Raw genomic sequence first — 23,839 nt, forward strand, 5'->3', positions numbered from 1 at the left:
TCCGGACGACCCGCTCCGTGCCCCATTTGAACATCTCTACCTGCTTTGTGGATCCGCGACATTGCCATGAGGTTACAGTGAGGTCTGTGCGGCGACCTTGACCGGGCATAGATACTGACCATGTCCGTCTCATATCGTAAGCACGCCTCACTGCTACACTGGCACTTTCCCCCTCGCACACCTTCTGCGGCGGAATGGGACTCTTCAGCCTGTCTGCGCTTTTCCTGACGCTCCAACCCGGACGCAGTACATCACACCCGTCTGACCCGGAGAAGGTGGACAGTACACAACATACCGCGGAGGGTAACTCGTCCGATGACGTCACACTCCTAGGAACATCTCTATACTCTCGCCTCAAATCGTACCTCTGGCCGACCGACGACAAGAACGCCGACCTAGACAGCCTCGTTCCCAACTACCGCTGGACACCTATCATCTCTGGCATCGTTATACCGTTCTCCATCCTACTCGAGATCCCCGGACTCACCGAGCGGTGGTACATTCGGACTGAAGGCGGGAAGACCGTAGAGACGAGGAAAAATCCAGTGGTCCTGGAGATCGGTCTCGGTATCTCTATCGCCTGTGGCCTGATAGCCAACGTCGCCCTTGTCCTTCGATTCCTGGAGAAACGCGTTCAAACCGTTACTTTGCTCTGCATCGTCTTTTTGACTACTCATGGTGGGTCAACGACTCTAGCGGGGTTTTGGACAACATCGATGCTCACCTTTCGCAGATGTCATCAATATCATCGCCGTCACCGTGTTTGGAGTGGAACATCGTTTCGACGATGGCTTCACGTACGGCGAGGCCTTCTGGATGACACTCTGCTCTACGATCGCTTCGAGTATCACCAACATCAGCCTCATCGTTGATCTCATTCGAACCCCAGATTTTGCAAGACGAGGTAAGCATAAATATTTTTGGGAGTGTGCCATATGCTAACAGCTATCATGTCTCGCAGGTAGCGGCCTAACGCGCAAGCAGCGTGGGCTTATGATCATGGTTATCGTCTTGCTGGTATACATCGCCTTCGGCGCGCTCGTCAACTCCATCCTTCTCAAGCAGAGCTTCATCAACGGTCTCTACTTCTCTGTCGTCTCCATCGAAACTATCGGCTTCGGCGACATCGTCCCAAAGACTACCGGCGCACGCGTCTGGACCTGCGTCTACATCCTGTTCGGCGTCATCAACATCGGTGTGGCTATCGCCATGTGCCGCGAGACGATCCTCGAAGGTCTCGAGATCGGGTACAGACGGCGCATGCGCGACATGCGCCAGCGACGCCGCGAAGCACGTAGGTTTCGGCGCTGGGAGGCCCGATGGCAGCGCGCCGTCGAGTTCCGTCTGCGGGAAGCCGGTTTGCCCGTGTGGGTCTCCGACAAGGAGGAGCACGAAGATGACCGTGGCGTCCGGTTCCTCGGCTTGCTACCGAAGGTCACCACCGGCGTGCCCTTCATCAAGCGTGTCGGGACGACAATAAAGCGCACGGCCACTTTCGAGTCTGTTGTCGACAGGCACTTCACAAGACACCGCGGGATGCATCTCAACGTCAACGCTCTGAATAACGGTCAACTGGAGGAGGCCGCACTTGAGGCTGGGGTCCCGCTGGAGCTCTTTCTCGACCTTGGCGAACGGCGGGACGGAGACGCGCGAGAAGGCGGTGGCCTACCCACAAGACAGGAGCACAAGGACATCGTCCCGGCGCTAGCTCAAGGGCATGCCGACCACGCTTTTCGCGATAACATGGCGAGCGGGTGGCCATCGCATGCGCAGACGCCGACACATGCGCAGGTCGGTCGGATGGCGGCGATGCTGACGAAGTTCGCGGTGGCTGTAGCGGTCCGCCACGCACATGTGCCTAAGCCGCAATCCGAGGAAGGTGAGGAGAAGCCGCGTGACGGCGAGGAATACACCTCTCAGCAGCGTCCGACTGGAGGAACGAACGGCGACTCGAATGAAAACGCCCTCGATAACCAGCGGCGTAACCACGGATGGGGCCGGTCACGGTCGGACGTCAAGGACCATCCGGGATCGAAATGGCTGAAAGACCACTCGCGCGGCGCCGTGCAGCGCTCCGCTTGGACGTATGAAAGGCTGCAGAGCGAAATAGACGCGGAAGAGAAGCGGGCGTACTATGTGAAGGTGCGTATTTGTTTGTATGGCAACCGAGAGCACATGACTAACTTGGCTGTCTGGTATAGCTCTCTATCGCATGGTCCCTTTTCTTCGTATTTTGGACGGTAGGTCCAACATGTTGTCGTCGCTGCTAGTTATTGAATTGGTGTACCCCAGGTCGGCTCCGGTATCTTTTCTGCCACCGAGGGTTGGCCATATGGCAGCGCCATGTATTTCTGTAGGCATCCCTTCGCACCTCGTTTTACATCTTACCTAATTCCAGAGCACAGGTTTCCTGGCGTTCGTCACCACCGGCTATGGCGACTTCGCGCCCGTCACACCTGCCGGCCGTTCTGTCTTCGTCGTATGGGCTTTGTTCGGAGTCGGCACCCTAACAATTGTCGTGTCTGGTCAGTCATTGACTTCATGGACAGCGATAGCAACTTACCCAATGGCCGTCTTGCAGTCGTGCAAGAGGCAGGTTCATCGCGATACAAGAGCGCACTACACTCGCAAGTATTCGACAAGGCTGTCAAGAAGTACCGTAAGAGACAGCTGCAAGAAGGCAAACAGCGCCCCCGGCCAGTCGCGGAAAGCTCTAATCCCGCCTCCGGCTCTCGGCCGCGAAATTCGCGTCATCCCGACGGAAGTTCACATTCCTACCGTACAGAGGACGGAGACGGAGACCACCCGATTGCGGAGCGGGCGAAGGAGTCCCAGGACATCGCTCAGCATGCCTTAGAAGCGCTCCCTGGCGAGATTGTGCGCGGCGCGAGGACATTCCAGAATTACATGCAGTTCTTCGTCTCGGGGGCGACAGAGGGGATTGACGCGATTGAGGATCAAGACGCGGAGGACGAACGCGGACTGCCGAAGATACCGCCTGACATGCGGAAGTTGCTCGACGAGTTGGCAGATATGGAGCACATCAATGGGCGGGTGAAGACGGAGATTCTGCAAGACGAAGATGCGCGCAAGGTCAGTTTCGTAGTATTCTGCAGAGTTGTACGTGTGCTGATATCGGCTCGCGGACCCCGTAGACGTTGTTCATGCTGAGTCTCGAACGTAAGGATGTTCGACGTTGCCCATGTCTCCCTCTCAGTTCTCACCTGATCTTTCGTAGGTTCTTTGAAGAAGCTCGTCACGTCGGCGGAGAAAGCCCTCTCCGCGCTTGCAGACCGTGACGCACTAGCCTCCCTTGCGGCTGCTCAGGAAGCCGATGCTGCGAAGACTTCGGGCGCACGTCCCGATAGTGCCGATTGCTTTGCATCTGCCAGCTCAAACGGTGCTTTCGCAGCGCACTCAGAGTTGCATCGACGACCTGCGCGACCAGCCCATCCGGTCCCGCCGGATGCGATGTCCTCCATGTCCTCTCTTGACGATGTGTCGTCGGCATCCTCATCGATGACGGCAGAGCCGATAAGTTAACAAGAGTCGTTCCGCCTATGCCTATACTGTACTGTTACGAATGAGTTGCCATGTCTCCGTCCCCGCATCCTGCTTTACCGCTCGCTTTGTCCACGCTGACTCTATCCAGACTACCACGCATCGTACACATCACACAGCACAAGGACATTACTCACTCAACGCACCCTATACGTGTACCAATAACCACACACGAACTATGTTGTATCAATTATACGATCCGCTGCTCCAACCCCTATTCTGTGATACCTCTGTCACTTACTCACGCCAACATTGCGGCTATCGTCAACGTCAGCAACTGACCACAGGGACTCCCGTACGTTGCACACCACCTCCGTATTGATGTGCCTTGTGGACGTTGAGTAGGTAAGAGCATAGTTACCAAGATCAAGGGCCTCGGGGGCCTCGCATAGCAAAGTTCAACGTTCATTTAGCTGACATGGCGCTATAGCTGCTTGTAGGCCTTATCACCGCGACGGCGCGGTCAGCAGTGACAGTAACATTTGAGAAGGTGAAGGGTATTCATCGGAAATAAGATACCTAGCTAAAAAGCTCCTGGGGCCCACGGGCGGACGCGAACCGCAGCAGCGCAACTACATACAAGAGTCTACAATTCCAGGAGACCAATCCGAAGAAGAAAGCGGCGGCCACAGCAAAGATATCGGAGCTCAGAAGTCGTACCCCTCGACCTTGAAGGTGCGGCCGTAGTGGAGGTAGCTCTCCATGATTTTCAGGACCGGGTCGGGCAGGCCCATGCTCAGCAGCGTGTACGAGATCTTCGCATGGCCGTGGATCTGGCCAAGCTTGAAGAAGCAGCGCGCAATTTGCGTGGGGTACTGTGGATGGCTGTTTAGACAGCAAGCCAGATGGGAAAAAGGGGAACGTACCGTCATCTCGGTGTACTCGCCCCACTGGTACGCGGCGACCCGGACGGCGACCTGGAGCGTCCGCTGGATATCGCCCTCGTCCGCGTACGTGTCCAGGAGCTTGGACCAGGGCTTGTACGAGTAGCGCGGGGTATCCAAGCAGCGCTGGTACGCCTCCTTCGCCTCCTCCTTGTGGTGCAGCCGCAGGCCGAGGTCTCCCAAGATTTCCCACTCCAGGCCGGTTTTGCGGTATGCAACGTGCTGCGTCTTGAAGTGCGCGACTTCGGCGCGGAAGATGGTCCACACCCTGAGGTCCTATACACAAGTCAGATACGGCGCACCGTGAGAGATCGTCGGACAAACCTCATAGAGCACCATGAACAAGTTGTCCAGCCAACGCTCGCACAAGCGCTTATTGCTGAAGGAGAACGGTTCCTGCGCGGCCGCCGGACCACCCTCGGCGTCCTGGCTGTTCTCTGCTGCCTGCACCGGCTTCTCGAGGGTGTCGCCGGGCCCATCGGTAACACCGTTCTCTTTTGACTCATTGTGTCCGTTGGCGGCCTTCTCCTGCGCTGCCTTCTGTTCCCTGGCGCTTTCCGTAGATATCCGGATGGTGGGAATGCCATTGCCATTCGCGAGCGTTTCGGAGTCTGTGTCATTCCCTGCGTCGTCCTCGTCGTCCCCATTGTCGTCCCCGTTCTCCGCCGTGGGCGATGCCACCCCGCGAGTCGACGCGTCGTCATCAGCGCGTTCTGCCTTCTGCCCTTGCAGCGAATCGCCGCGTTGCGGAGAGCTGACGGAGCCGTCTTCATGGAAGACCTTGCCAGCGGCGGCGGATTGCGGCCTGGTGTCACCATGCGCTTTCTGCATCCGGTATTCCTCTTCCATAACGAAGACGGAGCTCCTCGTCTTGAGCAGCTCGTCCCAGCCAATTTGTGACACCAGGCGTGTGAGAAGGGAGTAGGCGCGAGCCCATGTTCCGCGAAGGCCCGGCGCGGGAAGTCGAAGAAGAGCGGGGTCGGCCTACATATTGAAATGAGCAAAAGGTCCGGGTCCTACGACATCCTTTCGCTACACTCACCTCATCGTCCTCCGTCTTCACCCGCTCCGGAAGGATGTCGATGATTGCACCTTTTGGCGGAAGGTGTACGCGAGCCGGTGTCAGGTTGCGGTGGGCGTCCCGGCCATTGTAAGTAAACATAGGACATGAGTTGAGAGTCAAAAGTGCCTATTTGTCGATTGGTTGGTGCGCCTGTGAGTACGAATAAGCGCGCGGACGTACATTCTCATATTGACCCATGTCAATGTATATTTCGGTGAGTTTCTCCCAGGTCACGAACTCGCTGGGGGCGCAGTTGACTGCTTGCCGGGCAAGCTTGAGTGCCCAATCGTACTTCCCCTTCGCCCGAAGGAAGTCGCACTGAACATGCAGGAGGGTGTATGACTGCGGTGTTTGCTTGATTGCAGTTGCCATAATCTGAACAGCCTTGACTTCCTCGTCTACACAAGGTCAGCGTCAGGCGTGAGCTGGTGTCAAGATGCACGCACTCATTCCCAGATAGCTCTTCGCCAATAGCGAGGCAACCTCAGGTTCTTTGGCCAGTATCTTCTCGAAGAGATTTGCAGCATGCTGGAACCGGCCGCTGTCCCCGAAATACTTCATGATAGCTGCAGTAACATGATTGGACACGACTGTCGCGACTTGGATTTCTGGGTCCGAGCCAACCTGCCATCCTACAGAGAGATCAGCGGCCGGTCATCTCGTATACTATAGGGTATGCATACCCTTCATGAACAGTGCTTCAGCAGCTTGCAGGAAGCGCAATTCGCCTTCAGGAGTGGTGATGGGATCAAGCTTCCGGTATGCTTCAAGCCAGTATGTGGGGTCGTCGGAGTAGAGGATGGCGCGTAGGATGGCAGACAGGAAGGTCTCTTGCCATATTTCAGGTGTTGCTTCGTGTCTGACACCGGTTCAGGCAAGGTAGGGGTGGACTCAGCACAGAAACACACCTCTCGCCGCGCAAGTCGACAACGTATGCCTGGACACCTCCGGGAATCTTAACGTCGACGCGAACATCCACGCGCGAGAAGGCGTTGAAGCAGCTGTATGCATTGGTGAGAACCGTAGCGTGGCCAGGTCAGGCTGTAGCACTCACCAGTAGCACCCGCTCTTGACCTTCCAAGACGTACCCTTCGAGAACCACCCCGAATCGTCTTCAATATTGTAGGTGAGGGAGTTGATGTATGCTGCTAATGATGCAGAGGAAGACGCGTCGACGCCGGAGACGTAGTGGTAGGAGCCGAGCTAGGGTTGTTGTTGGGCGGTGGCGCGTCTGGAGGGAGAGAGAGTACTCACATCGCGTTGACCACTACGCCCAGTGCTCTTCAAGACATGGACAAGATCAGGAGGACCAAGTTCCCTGAAGGTCGCTGCACGCACGTAGAGTCAGTTGACCGAAGAATATGCCGAGAGGAGTGCTAACGGACATAGGCTTTCCGTGCGCGCGGACAAGGACTCCGTGAGTTCGACCTAGCACAAGCGGTGAGTACTATGATGCCCGTGGGACCGCCGTGCATACCTCAAATAGCTCTGGTACGTCTTTGAATGACGCATCCGCCATGCTGGCGAGGACGGCGAAGACGGCTGCAGGGACGAGGTGGAGGACGGTGGTACGCGAAGTGACGGTGAGGGCAGTAACAGATACCGACGTGTACGCGACGGTCCTCGAGATTACCCCGGCGCATAGCCTTTCACACAGCTTTCATTATGGGCTACTGACCCCTTATTGATTGATCAATGGAAAGTGTTACCTGTCTATAAGGGCATTACAACGGCGCTAAGAGGCATTGAAGCCTGTCGGCTCAAGCCTGCGCAACCTCTGCCCTCCAGGACCCTCGACGCGGAGCTCTTTCTTCGAGGATACACTCCGACTTCTCTCGCCGCACTTTCCCCATACATGAGAAGCATCACTAGTCTCGGCATGTTCCTGTCTGTCATGAGAACGTAAAATTGTCCGAACCCATGCTGTCGGAAGTTCTCGCTCCGGCCTGCAACGCATCCTCCGCTCCGCCAGATAGACGATGGCTCTGAATCCTCGGAAGGAGAAGCCTGCGGACATCCTCGGGAGGCTCGTCCATGGTACGTGAGGTGATATAAGAAGTGTATCGAAGGAGGCTTGAGCGACTCAGAGCACAACATCCGGTCGAGTCATTGCGCTTGAAGGATTTATACGCCTGGACTCTGGACATCGTCAGCCATCCACCCTCATCCTGCGTTCTCGCCATGTCTCTCGCATCTACACCCACCTCCATGTCTGCTCCCTCTTCTCGGTCTTCATCATTATCAGTACCTGCTGTTCCCAGTACGCCTCCCAACATGCATCAAAATACCGTCGACCCCGCGGCGAAGTGGCTGGTCCAAAAGTACGGCGGAACCAGTGTGGGGAAGTTCGCCGCTAAAATCGCAGAGGACATCATCCCGTTCGTACACTCTCATTCTGAAACGATTCCCCTGGCATGCTAATGTGCCTATGTCACCCTCGGACGCGCCAGTGAGTACCTAGACCAGCACAAGGTCGCGATCGTCTGCTCTGCACGGTCGGGGTCTACGAAGGCTTTGGGGACAACAAACCTTCTGCTGAAGGCAGCCTCGGAGGCCTTACAACGCGCAAACAATCCGTCAGAAACACCTGGTACAATGTCACCCGCCGGGGTCTTCAACCGGCTTGCCAACTATCAGTCCCCCTTCACCAGTCCGGGGAAGTCTTCGCCGACATCTGCCGCTCCTGGGATCTCTTTAGGCATGTCTCCGATGCACGCTGCCACGCCCACATTCAGCGAGACGGTGGACGTTATTCGCTCGGAGCACATCAATGCCGCCAAAGCGGCCGTGCGGAATCCGGGGTTCTTGAAAGAGCTCGAGGCTGAGATTAACCAGGACTGTGAATCCATCAGGTCTTTCCTCTTCGCTACCCAGGTATATGCCTTAAAGATATCACGTGCGAGTCAATCATTGACGTTAACCCCATGAAGGTTATCGACGAGATTTCTCCGAGGTCAAGAGACAGCATCATCGGGTTCGGCGAGCGGCTTGGTTGCAAACTAGTCGCAACCATTCTTCGAGATCGGGTATGTCGTATCCTTTGCACTGCACATTCAGTTGTTAACCTCAAATCATGTAGGGCATTGATGCGGAGTTCGTTAGCTTAGAGAATATCATCCCGCTTTCTGAAAGCGACAACTTCGCCGACTCGGAAACCCTTGACCAAGACTTTTACGATCGGGTCGCGGACGTAGTGGCTGAGCGTATAAAGCAATGCGGGAACCGTGTTCCTGTAGTGACCGGTAGGTCGCTACGCTGAGCTTCTTCCGGCCTGGCTCTCATGCTTGCATCAGGCTTCTTTGGCCCTGTCCCTGGCTCTCTTCTCAGGCAGGTCGGGCGTGGCTATACGGACCTTCTTGCTGCCCTGCTCGCGGCCGGTCTTGGTGCCTCTGAGCTTCAAATCTGGAAAGAAGTCGATGGGATCTTCACTGCGGACCCACGGAAGGTACCCACCGCGAGACTTATCCCCATAATCTCGCCAGAGGAGGCGGCCGAGCTCACGTACTACGGGAGCGAGGTCGTCCACCCATTCACTATGGATCAGGTGCGTCAGCAAAATACTTTTCTTCGCAAAGCATTACTCACATTCTCACAGGTTATCCGGCGTAAAATACCCATCCGCATCAAAAACGTAGAGAACCCATCCGGCGGCGGGACCGTCATCCATCCAGACCCCGATGTCGAGGGCATGACCAACGGCGCGGACCCTTCATACCCCCCTGTTATCCCCACGACGTCAGCCGCTAAGGCGTCCCTGGCCCTCACCTCGCCATATGCGGATAAACACAGCCCACTCCGGCAGCCTACAGCGGTCACCATCAAGGAGCACATCATCGTCCTGAACGTGAACTCGAACCGCAAGAACGTGTCGCACGGCTTCCTCGCGACGATCTTCGGCACGCTCGACAAGTTCGGCGTCGTCGTCGACCTCATCAGTACCAGCGAGGTCTACGTCAGTATGGCCATCGAGGAGAACTACGACAAAAAGGTGCTCGACCGCGTCGTGCGCGAGCTGAGGAAGAGCGGCACCGTACGTCTTCACATCAGTACTCCTTCATTTCGGCGTCGGTGCTGACCGTCCCGCAGGTCCAGGTCATCCGGGATATGGCCATCCTCTCCCTGGTCGGGAAGTCGATGCGGAACATGATCGGTATTTCGGGCCGCATGTTCACCACGCTCGGCCAGGGCAACGTGAACATTGAGATGATCAGCCAGGGCGCGAACGAAATCAACATCTCCTGCGTTATCGACGGCCGGGACGCGGTGAAGGCGCTCAACCTCATCCACCAGAGCTGTCTGCAGATCAAGCCCGAAGGCGAGAGGGGGAGAGGTGCGTTCCAGCCCGCTAGAGGTCTCTCGACGGGGTGCTGATCGGTTCTGCAGTAGGGCCGTGGCTGTTCTGAGGCTGCTTGCGTCGCTTTGCTCGTGCTATAGATCTATGGTGTGCTACAGGAAGAAGATAGAATCAAATTGTATTTTTGCTTTGCTTGACTTACGTCTGCTGTCCGAGCCTCCTTGCACGATCAGGTGAACACCGAGCGTCACACCGCACATATTGCGAGCCGGCGCTGAATGGAAGCGTCTACTCTCGGGGCCTTGAGGACGTAACCCCGCCTCCTCATGTGCCTCGATTGGCTGTGCCCGTGGATATCCAGGTACGTATGCGGCAGCCATGAGGCAGTCGGAAACCCATGCCGAGGAGCTCAGGCTGCCTCAGGGCTTTCATGCGAGTACCGCTATACGCCGTCTGAATAGGCTGTCAGAAAAGCTGGTCCTCGCGCCCTGCAGGGCGCGTACCTTGCCTTCGTCTACTGACATCATCTCCTAGGATCCGTATGACATTCGGGATACGCGGAAGTGGTATCTATATACTTAGCGGTCATTCCGGCCTTTTACATCGCGATGGTTTCTGCCTCACCTCGCGCAGCATTGAATTTGCGTGTATCACGAGAAGCTCAGCTAAGCCAGAAGCCGGCGGGTGGCGGTACGTGAGCGGTCAAGAGCCTCGAGGCAGCATCGGGCTTCTTCCCGCTCTCAACGCGTCTTCTCTCCAGGTACACAGTGCCTGTGCCTTGTGTGCACGATGTTGGCATGATGCGTACCCACACAACGTCTGGGTTGTCCAGGCTGTCCCATCACCCCGCCCTGCAGATCCCAGTGCTGAGTGCTTCGGTGCTCGGCTTACCACTGAGCCGAAGTTCGAGCTCTGATGCAACGGTGATTATTCTCGATACAACCGCCTATGATGACTCCAAAGATACCCGTCACTTACTACTATCCATGTTCAGCGGCCTTTCATCCGCTATGGTTTGCGTCAAGCTACAGTGGACGAGGGAACAGCAAAAAGATGACCACCGCAGGACTCGAACCTGCAACCTTTTGGTCACATTCTGTGACGTAGCCGTCGGCGATCGAAGCCAAACGCGCTACCATTGCGCCAGGTAGCCATGAGTGACTTCCAGGTATGCTGTACTAGACTGTGAATGCAAAGGAAAGGCAGAGAGCTCTCGACGGCCTCTGAACCCCTGCAGGGACTGCTTGTCGATGCATGTACAGTAAGACAGGCAAGTTCTTCATTGCACACAGTTAGCAGGAGGCAACGGATTGCAAATTTCAGCTGTGTAGCACTGTCGACCTCAAGAAAGGGAGGCTATGTGGATATAAGTGGGTCCTCATGGTAGATGCCGATTCGCCTCGTGTTCAGGTAGCGCCACCACATATGGAGATAGAATGGCGACAAGCAAGGTTTTATAGGAAGCTTCGGTGCCTGGCACGCCAGGCACGGTTCTCGCGAGGCAGCTTACGGCGGATTGCCTTTCATAACGAGACAGGAGGAGAAGGAGACATCCAGAATTCGGGATTGCGCGGCTGGCACCGTGCGCATCCCTCCATTCGACGTTCTCCCATGGACACATGCACGCCCGCGGCGCGATCAGGGCGATCAGCGGATGGTCAAGGTTACACGGAGAGCTGCTGCATTTCCTGGCGGTGCAGGCCGACGGAGAGTGTTTGCGCCGGGGTGTGTGGTTGCAAAGAGGAGCCTCGGAAAACATGGGAATGAAGGACGCGACGGTGATGGAGAGAGGCGATGCGAGCGTTGTCGAGAGGGGATAGCTGCGGCGCCATGATCGCGAGGACAGGATGAGACCGCCCGCTGAATGCGGATAAGCTGGCAGAGGCGCGTACCAGCACGGGCGTCTGCGCTGCTAGGAGAGCATAGACGCCCACTGAGCCCGATCCTTGCAGCGAGCGTTCATGACTGTCATCTTTTCGCTCTCCGCCACTCCTGCTCTCCAGATTCCCTCTTCTCGGCGTCCATCTCTCTCTTGTTTACGACCATCATGCCCGTCTCCCGTGAACCCACAGACCGCGACCCTCTGTCCGCCGCTCTCAGACCGCCCATAGACGAGACCGAGGAGGAGAAGGCACACCGGCTAGCAGATGAGGAGGCCGCTAAGCGCGTCAGTCTCGCCATAGACGAAGCCATTCGACTCGAGGACAAGCAGCGCAAGAAGCGAAAAATTGTCAGGCTTCTCCTTCTCGGGCAAAGCGAATCAGGTCGGTTCAACATACGCTCCTACTTTAAGTGTCCATATTCAATCATGATTCCAGGGAAATCCACTACACTACGCCGTGAGTCGTCCTGCTCTGCTGCTATGCGAATGCTAGTGTCCAGGGGCGGCGTACGGCATGATCTCGTGATCAGCGAATCCTCCTACCCCGAGATTGTCACAGAAGCTCTGCTCTCAATACTATGACTTTTGCCGGCCCGTCGAAATCCCCTCGGCTATCCTGCGGTCCACCGCGCTGCTATATCTGCTTTCTGGCGCCCCTGGATCACTGTCCCTGCCCTCGGTACTATTCCTGGGAATATCCACTAACTCTTGCGCGTAGAATTCCAGCGACTTTATACCCCCAACGCGTTCCGGGAGGAGCGTGTCCTATGGCGTGCGGTCATCCAGTTGAACATCGTGCGCTCAATTCATACTATCCTGGACGCATTGAGCGATATTCGGCGCCGGGACGTCTATCCTTCTTCGATATACACGTCCGAGCCGGATTCAGACTCGGAGTCTGAGCACCAAGTCTCGTTGCCCTACCACTTGGACGATCTCCGACGGCGTCTCTACCCTCTTCGCCATGTGGAGTCGCTTCTCATCGCTAAACTGGTGCCCCCTAACGAGCACGAAGCCACCACCTTAGGCGTCGGTGGGAGCAATAGTGTCAACGGCAACGTATCATATTACGGCAGTGGCTACTCGCAGCCTTCGCACGCCTTCCACAATCAAGAGGTCTTTGTGCGGCCTGGCGCGTCGTGGAAATTACGAACATCTGGCAGGCCACAATCTGCGGGCACAACCGGCCAGGAAACGATTGACGAATCACAGACGGTACTACACCACTGTCGCGCGGATATCGGCACATTGTGGGAGGATCCTGTCACCCGACAGATCCTACGACGCCGAAAGATCAGACTAGAAGAAAGTCCTGGCTTGTAAGCCGAGTCTTCCCTTCATTACGAGCCCGACACTCAGCTCACTTGCGTATAGCTATCTCAACGACCTGGACCGCGTTACCTCCTTGTCATATTTCCCCTCTGATGGTGTGTTGCATCACTCCTGCTCTAGCCCCACTTGATACTAATCTTGTCTCCTCAGACGATGTGCTCAGAGCGCGTTTGAAGACCGTGGGGGTATCTGAGTACAGCTTCCACATGGAGGCAGGCCCAGAGTCTGGCACGGAATGGCGTATCATCGACGTGGGCGGATCAAGGTCACAGGTCAGGACGGTATCTATATTTTCCCTGACAGTTTGCTGATAGAGCACGAACCAGCGGCGTGAGTACCATATGTACCTGATCACCGAGCGCAAACTCTTACGCCGTGTCTTGCCCCAGCCACCTGGGTACCCTTCTTTGACGATGGTATGAGCCCACTATCATGGCATGTTACACTTCACTAACTACTGTAATATGTGGTTTTATCACAGTGAATGGTAAGTTTTCAGTTCTGCGGGTCATGCGACCGCCTTCTCAAGAATACGTCGATTAGCGATCATCTTCCTGGCGCCGATCTCTGCATTCGATCAAACCCTGGTGGAGGACCGGAGTATCAACCGGCTGGTATGATATCTCCTACCGCCCGCGCTCGCGTCAAGTTAGCTGACGACCGCTGCAGGAGGACAGCGTACTCCTTTGGAAAGAGGTCTGCTCTAATAAGCTCCTGGCCAAAGTCGACCTGGTCCTCTTCCTGAACAAATGCGACATCCTCACGTCCAAACTCCAGTCCGGGGTCCGGCTAGCGAAGTATGTGCGTAGCTTTGCCGATCGGCCGAACGAGCCGGAGGTCGTGGAGAAGTGTGAGTACATGCTTACTCCGCCACCATGAGGCCCAGAAAGCTGATGTTCGACGAAGATTTCAAGAGCAAATTTAGTGCCATTCACCGGGAACACTCCCCTATTCCGCGCAAATTCTACGGGTTTTGTACGTCTGTAACAGTAAGTCATTCTCTGGACACGCTTAGGCAGTGACTGATCGCAGATGACCAGGACACTACCACTACCGGAGGCATCATCGCCAGTGGTATATCAATTCGTCGCTTCCTTTCTTCTGTCGCTGACTAAGGGCATGCTACAGTGAAGGATATGGTCATCCGAGAACACCTGCGCGCCTCAAAACTGCTTTGATACCCTGACGCCGTGTATCCGGACACTTGCACGACTAGATCATCCCGACCGTGCCCGAGCATTACATCACGACTACTCTGGGATATCCAGGGTCACTTCACGCACATCATGTACCTCCTACCCGCCCTCCGCGGGGATCAGCATCTCCATCTCCGTTACCCATGCATTTCCTTCACGCTGTCGACATGTAGGCCACCCCGCTTCCACTGTCGCCCGCCTCGACCAGTGCTCACGTTCGCGACGTCAATCAGTGCTTTGACTAGCATGTCGGCTCGGCAGCAGGTCCCTTCCCGCCAGACACTATGCATACATCCATTTATGACACTCCCTCCTTTCCCTGTAGCTTGGTTTCCAACTTATACTGCTGCACATCTTCATTTCCCCCCTAATCCGCAGAGGTGGTCACGATACTAGCGCATGCCCTCTGTTTGTCTCGGCTCTCCTTGCTTTCGTCGTCGCGCATTTTCTCCAAACTGCCGCAGCTCCACATCCACTTTCACTCCCTGGCTTGGTTTCTCGTGCATACCTACTCATTATTTATCTGTGCTATAGCGCTTCTCTTTTGGTTGGGACGACTACTATATAGGCGCGGAATGATATGTTGTATGTACTGCTACCCCCTCCTCAAGCACTCGCGCACATTTGGGCCAGCCAGTCAAGGTACGTTTCCATTTTACGCTCCCCGTGATTACTGAGTACGTCCAGACTCCGGACCCCGCGGGGACGCGTCAACGCAACTCCCGAAGCACGGTGCCACCGTGCTTCGCTGCCCGTCGCGCAGTGCCACCGCGCTGCCAGCTGGCCCCCAAGCTCTGACAGCGACAGGCATACGGCGGCGCGGGTTCTTGCCCGTCAGATGGACGTGCCAGGAGCGTCGACTTGGCGGTCCATGTGGGGGCCGGTGTCGAGGTTCCCGCCATCGTTCCGGAAGTGGGGTGCGCACCTATCAGTATCAGTGGCTGCGCGAGACGGTACCTCCATTGGATCGGCGTTTGGGATCTGGAGAGGAAGCCAGGGGGCTGCGCCGGGCTTACCCTTGGTCCGCGCGGGCACGGAGAATGGAGGGCGGACGGTGATCCTTGGTCGTCGGATGCTTTATGAGGATCTGGTGGGCGTGCACTGCATGCGGTGTGCTGCGGGTCCGGTTGACGTGTAGCTGGCAGTGGTAACGCCTTCGTGCACCCGTCTACGGCAGAGACCGCGGTATGCGGGGCGTTGTCATCCGCGGGATAGAACGACCGGCCAATTGCGCTTTCAGCGCTCGTTGTGGTGACTTTCCTACCAGGAAAGCAGATAGTATGTACTTTACTTTCATGGCTGTGCGGACTGGGGTCAGCGTTAATTTGGTTTGCATGATGACAGGTAAGTCAACCCGCCCCGTGTTGCACATTGCAGATGACATGAGACCCCTTCGTCGCTCAGCACAAGGTTCAGGCATGAATACTCCGATGGTTCTGGTTCCCGTGGTGCCGAAGGAGTGTTGGTGATTCGTGCATCTACATGTGAGCTCGCGACATCCGCCTATGCTCCTCGTGACTAGCCCTCCAGCATACTACACAGCTCGCAAGACCATTATGTGCCCCAATTCCGACATGCGACGGTCGTTTTGCACATATGTCATAAGCGTTGTAAAAGCGTACGTACAAGCTCGCAGCACCCTCACGCCAACGCTATGTTATACCCACACTGACCATAGATAATCACCATCTAAGCCTTCTCCGTCCTCGAAGCCCTTCGCTAGGCGTATCCGCCCACCGCGGCATAGCAGCAAGTGTAGACGGGTTCATGCATGTGCCTGGTTCTAGTGGCTCGCTTGCAGTGCTCCGGGCGGTCGCTATCATAGTGCGAGGCTAAGGATGCCATGGCGTGGAAAGATACAGGCCCATCGATGCCAGTGTAGCCTAGTGCTGCGCGATTGGGACACTTCGTGACGGCACGACACAGGCGAGGGTAAGTTCAAAGCGAGGACTTGGTCCAGGGGATCCCTGAATAGGTACGTACGCAGCACACCAGAACACCCGGAGACAGACCTTGCTGAGCAAATCTACCACAGCCCCGGCGTCATACACGTCGACAACCAGACGCAGACGGCCTCCATACACACGCCGCCTTATCGATGCGCGCAGCCGCGCTACAACAGCTAGTCCCGCACGTGTCCCCATCCCGGCCGTTAGCCCAGTGGCGTGCACAACACCAAAACCGCCGCCCACATGAAACCCGGACAAGAGCACCGTCGCCTCCGATCGTGTTGCACCGATGATGCTGCCACTGGTGATTCGGGATCGCTCCCCCGGGCCAAGACCCGCGAGGCACGCGCATTGTAGGCGTGTGTGGGTCCGCAACTCCGCCAGGCGCGCCGCGGGGCACTAGAAGGCGGGGCCACGGTTTGTGCCTGCCTGTACGGGCTAGTCGGGAGCCTGTGCGGGAGGCGAGAAGAGTGCGTGCCCTGAGGCGATTATGTTTATGTACTGTCGCGGCATGCCACTGGCTCGCGTCTTGCTCGGCCAAAGGGGCGGGTTCTAGAGTCGCAGCGGCAGCGGTATTCGCCTCCGAGATGGGTGATGCCTTGAAGGTGCCTTGCGTCCGGAATTTCCGGCTGCTCACGGTGCGTGCGCTGCGTCCCGCGTGCTTGCGGCGTCATGGGCGCGCTGGTGTAGACGCGGAGGCGGGCTGAAACTGCTCCGGTACGTAGCGCAGCGAGCGCGCGCAGGGTGACTTTGACGACGTCCGCGCCTATGGCGAAAATGGTGCGCAGCGTGGGACCGACAGGATACGGAGCGCCGCGCGAGGTCTACGAGAGGTGTATGACCTGAAGATGCATCGTGTACGAGAGACGAGTAAAAGAATAGCTCCAGGGGCACAGAGAGTCGCGCCACTTCCGTCAGGAGAAGACTGCGCGGTTGCGAGTTGGGTGCCCGTGCGGAGACGGCGAAGCCGCGGGCGTGGGACTGGCGAAATTGAAGATGGAAGGCCTGTATCGTAACGGGTTCTGTAAAGACGGGTGATCGGCGCTACTGTAGGCTTGCATACGTCGAAGGTTTCTTGGACGGACGTTGTACATTAGCCTAGAGACGGATCATACGACTCACAAGAACACCACTGCAGTGGCTCACCGACATCCTGCCGTGGTGGTACTATGCACAAGTCCGGTGTAGATAGGTAGGACGCTTCAATGAAGCGCGGACAGTCGACGCTCAACTCTCCATGACGTTCTTCCATGGGACGAGTCGCGGAGTAGCTCTGGCCCACTGTGAGGACATCTATGACGAAGAGCAGCAGACAGCAGCTGTCGAGCAAGGCCCAGCACGTCTGCGGAGGAATCAGGTACGGCAGAGGCGCAGCGCAATCCCTGATTCGGATGCAAAAGCAGATTGTGGATATTTCGGGGCGCGCGTGCGATTGCGGCGCCCCTCGAGGCGTGCTACGTCGCGTGCGTTAGCACGTCCTATGGTGAAGTTCGGCAAGAGGGCACCTTGCATCTGGTGCTTTGCGGACCACCGGTACGTTCGACACGGCGAGACCGTTAGGTCCGGGGGATTATGGTTTGCGCCGAGATGGACCATCCCGCGGGCGCCTGTGGTCATACTTTGACAGCGAGGCGCTGGTATGCATAGCGATAAGTCGAGAAACGCCGCAGCGCGAGGACAAGATGGACTTCGCGCTAGTTTGGGAAGAGATGATCAAGGGGGTGGCCTGACTTGCTGAGATGAAGACCGAGGTTAAGACAATACGCCTGCACAATAGCAGGGTAAGTCAGATGCTAGTGCAGCCGCAGAGCCGGGAGGAACATAGACTAGCAGGAGACAAGGCCGATCTCGATGACCTTGATATGGACGCCTCCTGAGCAGCGCACCGCCGAGCGCTGTCAGTGTCTGGTGGCCGGAGAGGGATGCACGGAGGGATGAACGGAGGCGGAGACGGACTCGGGGCGGCTGGGCGCCTGCCGGTGATGTGAGAAGAGAAGTGTGCGTTACCAAATAAGGGAGGGAGTTGATGAGATATTAGCGGGTATAATAATTCGAGGCCGATCGTCCCACATCCTTTCCTTCGTCCCCATCCCCCAGGGCCTCCCTCCCTCTCCCTCCTCCCCTCCTTAACGCCCTCCAAGCCCTCCTCGGCGTCCCGCTCAACGGCGCATTCAACCGCGCCAGCCCCATCTTCCCTTCGTTCGCCCTAGACGCACTATACCGCCCCCGCCCCGCGGGTCTGCTGCAAGGTGCGCGACTCGTCCCACTCGCGTTCGCTCGCACCACTATATCTCCCATCGATTCTGACGCGTTCCTCTCCTCCTTGCTCCAGCTCCTGCAGCACCTGCTAATACCTCCGGCTAGACTTTTTATTCCCTCCATTTATTGGGGCGCCCTTCGAATTCATCACCCCCAAAGTCGCCGTCAAAATGCGCGCTCTCTTGCGCCCACTTTCGACGCACACCGTCTACTCACCCATCGAATGCATCGTCACTGTCTTCGTCCTCGCCACCCTTGCATACTTCCACATACTCTCTGGGATTAAGCACTCGTCATTCTTCGAGGCAACTCAGCCGCCCGCCCTCCGACCTGCCTATGCGCGTCTGACTGACGGAGAATGGGTCGCCGTCACCAAGCACGACTGGGCTGATGCGTGGAAGCGTGCCGGGGATGGAATTAAGGCTTTGGAGCTGCAGCAGCTCGTGTTCAGCCTGGATGACAAGGCGCGCACGGTACGTGTCACATCAAATTACTTCATTACCGCGCCTTCTTCTCGCCCTTGCTGGCCTATCTCCGTGGCAGCACTCCCCCAGGCATGTTTGTGAAAGGCGTGCATTTGCTGACAGTATGCTTATAGGCTACCCCTCTTGACGCGTCCGCCGTCGGGCAGCACCTCGTGTCGGAGCTTCCCTCGCTCTCTGGCAAGGCCTACCCGTCAATCTGCCACTACGCCGGTTCCAACGAGTCCTCTGTCGCGTGCTTCACCAGTGTTTCTGAGCCTGGCGCGTCCACCACTCTCACCTTGTCATTCAAACCCGGCGCCCGTGAAGATTGGGTCGGCGCTTTCAGGCGGGAAAACGCCATTTTCGTTGATGGTGTGAAATACGAAGTCGATGCCGGCAAGCGTCATGTAAGCATTGGAGAGATGAAGAGCAGCAAGTGGGTCGCCTATGCGCTCAGCGCTCTCGTGCTGCGTTTCTACGAGCTCGCCAAGGTACGTGTCACACGAGCAACTTAGGTTTCCAAATACACCTTGCTAACTCCCTTTTGCAGAAGGCAGACTCCTTGGATATCCTCGTTGTCCTGACGGGCTATATCTTGATGCACGTCACCTTCGCCAGACTGTTCCTGTCTTCCCGTGCTCTCGGGTCGAACTTTTGGCTGTCGACTGGCATCTTCTCGTCTGCGCTCATCTCGTTCCTCTTCACGCTCCCGATTTGCCGCTCGCTCGACATTCCTCTGGACCCCATCGCCTTGACTGAGGCGCTGCCATTCCTCGTATGCACAGTTGGATTCGACAAGCCCCTCCGTCTTGCTCGTGCTGTCTTGGCCCACCCCCACATGATCAAGCCCCAGGAGAACGGCCGGATGAAGCCTTCAGGCGAAGTCATTTTGGAGGCTCTGGACCGCGTCGGGAACGTTATCCTCCGCGATTACGCGCTGGAGATTGCGGTGCTTTTTGTCGGCGTTTACAGCCGTGTCGGCGGCCTGAAGGAGTTCTGCGCGGTCGCTGCTGTTGCCCTCGCGACGGACTGCGTCATGACGTTCACGCTCTACACGGCGGTCCTGACTGTCATGGTTGAGGTACGTGTCTTCCCGCTTGTCACTGTGTTTGTTGAGTACGCGTCATGTAAGTCTATTTTCTGACATTATTACTTGATCAGGTTCGCCGTATCAAGAAGGTCCACGAGATGAACCGTTCGCGTTCCAGCTCGATTACCGCTGTGACTGCGAATGGTACGGCTGTGCGCGGCGCTCTGTCGCGCACGGCCAGCAAGACCAACCTCCGCGCGGAGGAGTCGCACGAGCCTAAGAACCTGCGTGAGCGGGTGTCGGCGTCCGTTATCGGCGTGAAGGGTTCTCTTCTCAAGGACGGCCCCCGGATGGAAGAGGTGGAGAACCCGATGGCGAGGCTGAAGTTGCTTTTGGTACGCGCTTCTCCCACCGGTGGCTGTGCCGATATTCATTCACCTTACCTGTTTCCAGATCGCCTCTTTCCTTACTCTGCACATCCTCAACTTCTGCACGACCCTGACGCCCGCGACGACTAACGCCCGCCACCAGAGGCACCCGCTTCGCTCCGCCGAGGTTGTCCCCGCCCCACGTGTCGACATCACCACCCCCGCGATTGCGAGCGTTCTTGCCAACCTCGCTGTGTCTGAGCAAGCACAAACTGGCGAGCCTATCCAGCTTGTTGTCAAGTTTGCGCCGCCCGTCTATGTTCACGCCACGCCGATCGCCACTGCCTCCCCTCACGCCTCCAACGCGGACACCGGCGAGGCGATCGAGAATTTCATGTCTTCATGGAGTTCGCTTGTCGGCGACCCTGTCATCTCGAAGTGGATCGTCGCCCTGCTCGCTGTCAGCGTCGCGCTCAACGGGTACCTCCTGAAAGGTATTGCGGCCGGTTCTGGTCTTGCGGCAGTACGTGCTGTGCGTACCCAGGGTGTGCGCTTCCGCTCGCGTGCGCGTTCCGTCAAGCTCTTCGAGCACGAAGACCCCGAGGAAGAGGAGCACAGGCCCGCGCCAGTCATGATCATGGCCAGCGCCGCGCCCGTCATAGCAGCCCCCGAGCCAGCCCCGATCACGGAGCCCGAGGTCGCGCCCGTCGTGCAGCCGCCGTCATCGGTTTTGAGCCGCCCGTTGAACCTGGAGACCATTGACAGGAAGCTCTCGGAGCGCCTTCCCATTCGCTCGCCCGCTCCCATCGAGCCGCGCACCCCCGAGACGCCCGAACCGGTGCAGATGGACGTTCGTTCGCTCGCGGAGTGTGTGGACATTTTCGAGAATGGACCTCGGCCAGTAGCAGTTGCGCTGAAGATGCTCAACGACGAGGAGGTCATCCTCCTTGCGCAGACGGGCAAGATCGCGGCGTACGCGCTGGAGAAGATGCTCGGCGACCTTGACCGGGCTGTTAAGATCCGGCGTGCGCTCATCTGTGAGTTTTCGTGTTGTCCGTGGTATGCAGCAAATGAAACAGATGCTGACTGGGCTCCATAGCGCGCGCATCGCGGACGAAGACGCTGGAGGGCTCGCTTGTGCCCATGAAGGACTACGACTACTCGCGCGTCATGGGTGCGTGCTGCGAGAACGTGATTGGCTACATGCCTCTGCCTCTCGGTATCGCTGGACCCCTCAAGATCGACGGCCTCATGTACCCCATCCCGATGGCTACCGCTGAAGGCACTCTCGTCGCGTCGGCTTCTCGCGGGTGCAAGGCCCTGAACGCTGGCGGAGGTGTCACTACCGTCCTCACCTATGACGGCATGACCCGCGGACCGGCTATTGACTTCCCGTCGGTCGTGCGTGCGGCCGAGGCGATGGCGTTCATCGAGTCGACAGAAGGCTACGAGGCTATCAAGGAGACCTTCGAGTCGACGTCGCGCTTTGCGCGGCTGCTCAAGATCAAGTGCGCGCTGGCCGGGCGGACGCTGTTCGTGCGCTTCGCAACACGCACCGGTGACGCGATGGGCATGAACATGATCTCGAAAGCGACGGAGGCCGCGCTCGCGCTGCTCGGGCGGGAGTTCCCGGACATGATCGTACTGTGCCTCTCGGGCAACTACTGCACGGACAAGAAGCCGGCGGCGATTAACTGGATCGAGGGCCGTGGCAAGAGCATCGTCGCGGAGGCGGTCATCCCTGGCAAGATTGTGAAGAGCGTGCTGAAGACGACGGTCGAGAGCTTGTGCAACGTGAACATTAAGAAGAACCTCGTCGGTAGTGCGATGGCGGGCTCCGTTGGTGGCTTCAACGCGCACGCGGCGAACATCCTCACGGCGATTTTCCTTGCGACCGGTCAGGATCCGGCGCAGAACGTCGAGAGCTCGAACTGCATGACCCTCATGGAGCCGTAAGTCTGTCCACTTGTTCCGTATGTATACTCGTTCTGATTCGAATTTGCAGAACGAACAACGGCGAGGACCTCCTCATGACTGTCACCATGCCTTGTATCGAGGTCGGCACCGTCGGCGGCGGCACGATCCTCGCACCCCAAATGGCCGTGCTCGACCTGCTCGGCGTCCGTGGCGCGCACCCTACGAACCCCGGCCAGAACGCGCAGCAGCTCGCACGTATTATCGCGGCGGCCGTCATGGCCGGCGAGCTCTCGCTCATGTCCGCGCTCGCGGCGGGCCATCTCGTCCGCGCGCATCTGGCACACAACCGCTCGCAGCTGAACACGCCGATGCCCTCCCGCCCGCAAACTCCGGGCCCCGAGGAGACTGCGCCCCAGTTCCCTGTGGTAGCGCCCACGAGCGGCGCACAGCCGTACAACGTCGACTCGAAGTAGACGCTTTCGCCGTCGGTGTCGGTGCTTGTCGACGCGCGTCACTTCTTGCTTAGCTTTCCCTTTCGTGACGCGCAGCCGTGCTGTTGTTGGGACTTGGGCCGGGCCGCGGCGCGCTTTCGTCCGACTCTGGTATCTGAACTATGTACTGTTAGTAGCGGCTCCGCGCATTCTTGCTTCCCTCTCCGCCTGCTCTGCCCACTCCTACGCCCCCTCGCATGGCTTTGACGGCATCGTTACCCCCGCACCCACCAAACATTACCCGTACCCACGATTACCTAGTACTTACCCCATCAATTACCCGTACTCACAATGTACTTATCCGCGGATGAATTCACGCGTACATAGACCGTCAGTGGTGCGTCTTGGTGCGTGCGTGCGTGTGCGTCTGTGTGTGTCCCGCGGCACGGTCTCGGGTGTTCCGTGGCGGCTGTGCGTCGACCTTCGCGGTGTTCAATTTTGTGCTTTATGCCGGAACGTTCAATAAGAAGTGCGATGGCGCAGCGCCAGGGGCACTGTTCGGCAATATAAGATGATGAGCTCTGCCTGGTTCTGAGTCCGAGTCTCCAGAAACGCCTTGCTCATCCCAACGGCCACGTCCTACCCCACCAGTGCAGACGATGAATCGCGCGCATAGTCACAAACGGCGCCGACATGCGGGTGACGAGCAGGGCCACTCTGTCCACGGCCAACCCGTGTGGGAGAGCTCTGAAGCTTGGGCTGCGTGCGCTAAGGCGCTGCGGGAATACGACGAGGACATGATCCAGGATTGGAAGGAGGAGATCGACACCCTCCTCGTCTTCGTGAGTTCTCTTTGACCACCTTACTCGACAATGGCTGTGCTAGGCCTTTCGCTTACACCATGTGGTGTTCCACAGGCCGGTCTGTTCTCTGCCATCCTTACGGCTTTCAACATCGAGTCGTACAAGCTGCTCCAGCAGCAGCCAGAGGACGCGACTGCGGCCATTCTCACGCAGATCTCGGCGCAGCTGAACAGCTTTTCCGTAAACGCAAACTTTGCCAACTCGATGATGAACTCTGAACCTGGAAGGCTGTAAGCCGCACAAAGAGAGGTCTTCAGTCTGTGAGAGAACGACTATGATTGCATAGTACTGTACCTGTAAGCCGCACAAAGAGAGGCTACAAGTACTAGTAAGTAAACATGTAAGG

General features: G+C 57.5%; 6 protein-coding genes and 1 non-coding gene across 7 annotated transcripts; 5 read left to right on the forward strand and 2 right to left on the reverse strand.

Annotated features, from left to right (window-relative positions):
• Positions 1-194: 194 nt before the first annotated feature.
• Positions 195-3,773, forward strand: TRAVEDRAFT_73411 (uncharacterized protein; the record flags this gene model as incomplete). The annotated part of the gene is made up of 9 exons (XM_008043109.1): positions 195-678; positions 734-904; positions 962-2,142; positions 2,202-2,240; positions 2,293-2,353; positions 2,406-2,525; positions 2,582-3,093; positions 3,156-3,180; positions 3,239-3,773. 9 exons carry the CDS (start codon positions 195-197, stop codon positions 3,541-3,543), a joined length of 2,898 nt encoding a protein of 965 aa, XP_008041300.1. The 3' UTR covers positions 3,544-3,773.
• A 276-nt stretch (positions 3,774-4,049) lies between these two features.
• On the reverse strand, positions 4,050-7,057 carry TRAVEDRAFT_171293 (chaps-domain-containing protein). The gene is made up of 12 exons (XM_008043110.1): positions 6,986-7,057; positions 6,894-6,936; positions 6,763-6,836; positions 6,563-6,711; positions 6,417-6,509; positions 6,192-6,367; positions 5,955-6,140; positions 5,689-5,906; positions 5,488-5,634; positions 4,770-5,429; positions 4,428-4,721; positions 4,050-4,376 (listed from the first exon to the last, which is right to left on the reverse strand). The coding sequence occupies exons 1-12, from the start codon at positions 7,025-7,027 to the stop codon at positions 4,209-4,211; spliced, it is 2,250 nt and encodes a 749-aa protein (XP_008041301.1). The 5' UTR covers positions 7,028-7,057; the 3' UTR covers positions 4,050-4,208.
• Positions 7,058-7,761: 704 nt separating this feature from the next.
• TRAVEDRAFT_151940 (aspartate kinase) lies at positions 7,762-9,916 on the forward strand. Its single transcript, XM_008043111.1, has 8 exons — positions 7,762-7,886; positions 7,959-8,382; positions 8,439-8,534; positions 8,588-8,750; positions 8,802-9,052; positions 9,104-9,538; positions 9,595-9,838; positions 9,892-9,916. Exons 1-8 carry the CDS (start codon positions 7,783-7,785, stop codon positions 9,909-9,911), a joined length of 1,737 nt encoding a protein of 578 aa, XP_008041302.1. The 5' UTR covers positions 7,762-7,782; the 3' UTR covers positions 9,912-9,916.
• A 940-nt stretch (positions 9,917-10,856) lies between these two features.
• On the reverse strand, positions 10,857-10,955 carry TRAVEDRAFT_t158. Its single transcript has one exon. It is a non-coding gene; the product is annotated as a tRNA-Arg (tRNA).
• An 894-nt stretch (positions 10,956-11,849) lies between these two features.
• On the forward strand, positions 11,850-14,194 carry TRAVEDRAFT_129002 (G-alpha-domain-containing protein; the record flags this gene model as incomplete). Its single annotated transcript, XM_008043112.1, has 11 exons — positions 11,850-12,066; positions 12,403-13,003; positions 13,059-13,111; positions 13,167-13,297; positions 13,343-13,346; positions 13,406-13,432; positions 13,560-13,630; positions 13,686-13,866; positions 13,923-14,005; positions 14,057-14,090; positions 14,145-14,194. The coding sequence occupies 11 exons, from the start codon at positions 11,850-11,852 to the stop codon at positions 14,192-14,194; spliced, it is 1,452 nt and encodes a 483-aa protein (XP_008041303.1).
• A 4,396-nt stretch (positions 14,195-18,590) lies between these two features.
• TRAVEDRAFT_129862 (3-hydroxy-3-methylglutaryl-coenzyme A reductase) lies at positions 18,591-22,672 on the forward strand (the record flags this gene model as incomplete). Its single annotated transcript, XM_008043113.1, has 7 exons — positions 18,591-18,893; positions 19,019-19,375; positions 19,435-19,965; positions 20,046-20,309; positions 20,368-21,319; positions 21,382-22,234; positions 22,288-22,672. 7 exons carry the CDS (start codon positions 18,591-18,593, stop codon positions 22,670-22,672), a joined length of 3,645 nt encoding a protein of 1,214 aa, XP_008041304.1.
• A 707-nt stretch (positions 22,673-23,379) lies between these two features.
• Positions 23,380-23,667, forward strand: TRAVEDRAFT_86592 (uncharacterized protein; the record flags this gene model as incomplete). Its single annotated transcript, XM_008043114.1, has 2 exons — positions 23,380-23,472; positions 23,548-23,667. Coding segments are annotated over 2 exons (213 nt in total), but the record flags the coding sequence as incomplete, so codon positions are not given.
• Positions 23,668-23,839: the final 172 nt, after the last annotated feature.

The sequence above is a fragment of the Trametes versicolor genome, assembly GCF_000271585.1.
Source record: "Trametes versicolor FP-101664 SS1 unplaced genomic scaffold TRAVEscaffold_9, whole genome shotgun sequence".
Taxonomy (NCBI): Eukaryota; Fungi; Basidiomycota; class Agaricomycetes; order Polyporales; family Polyporaceae; genus Trametes; species Trametes versicolor.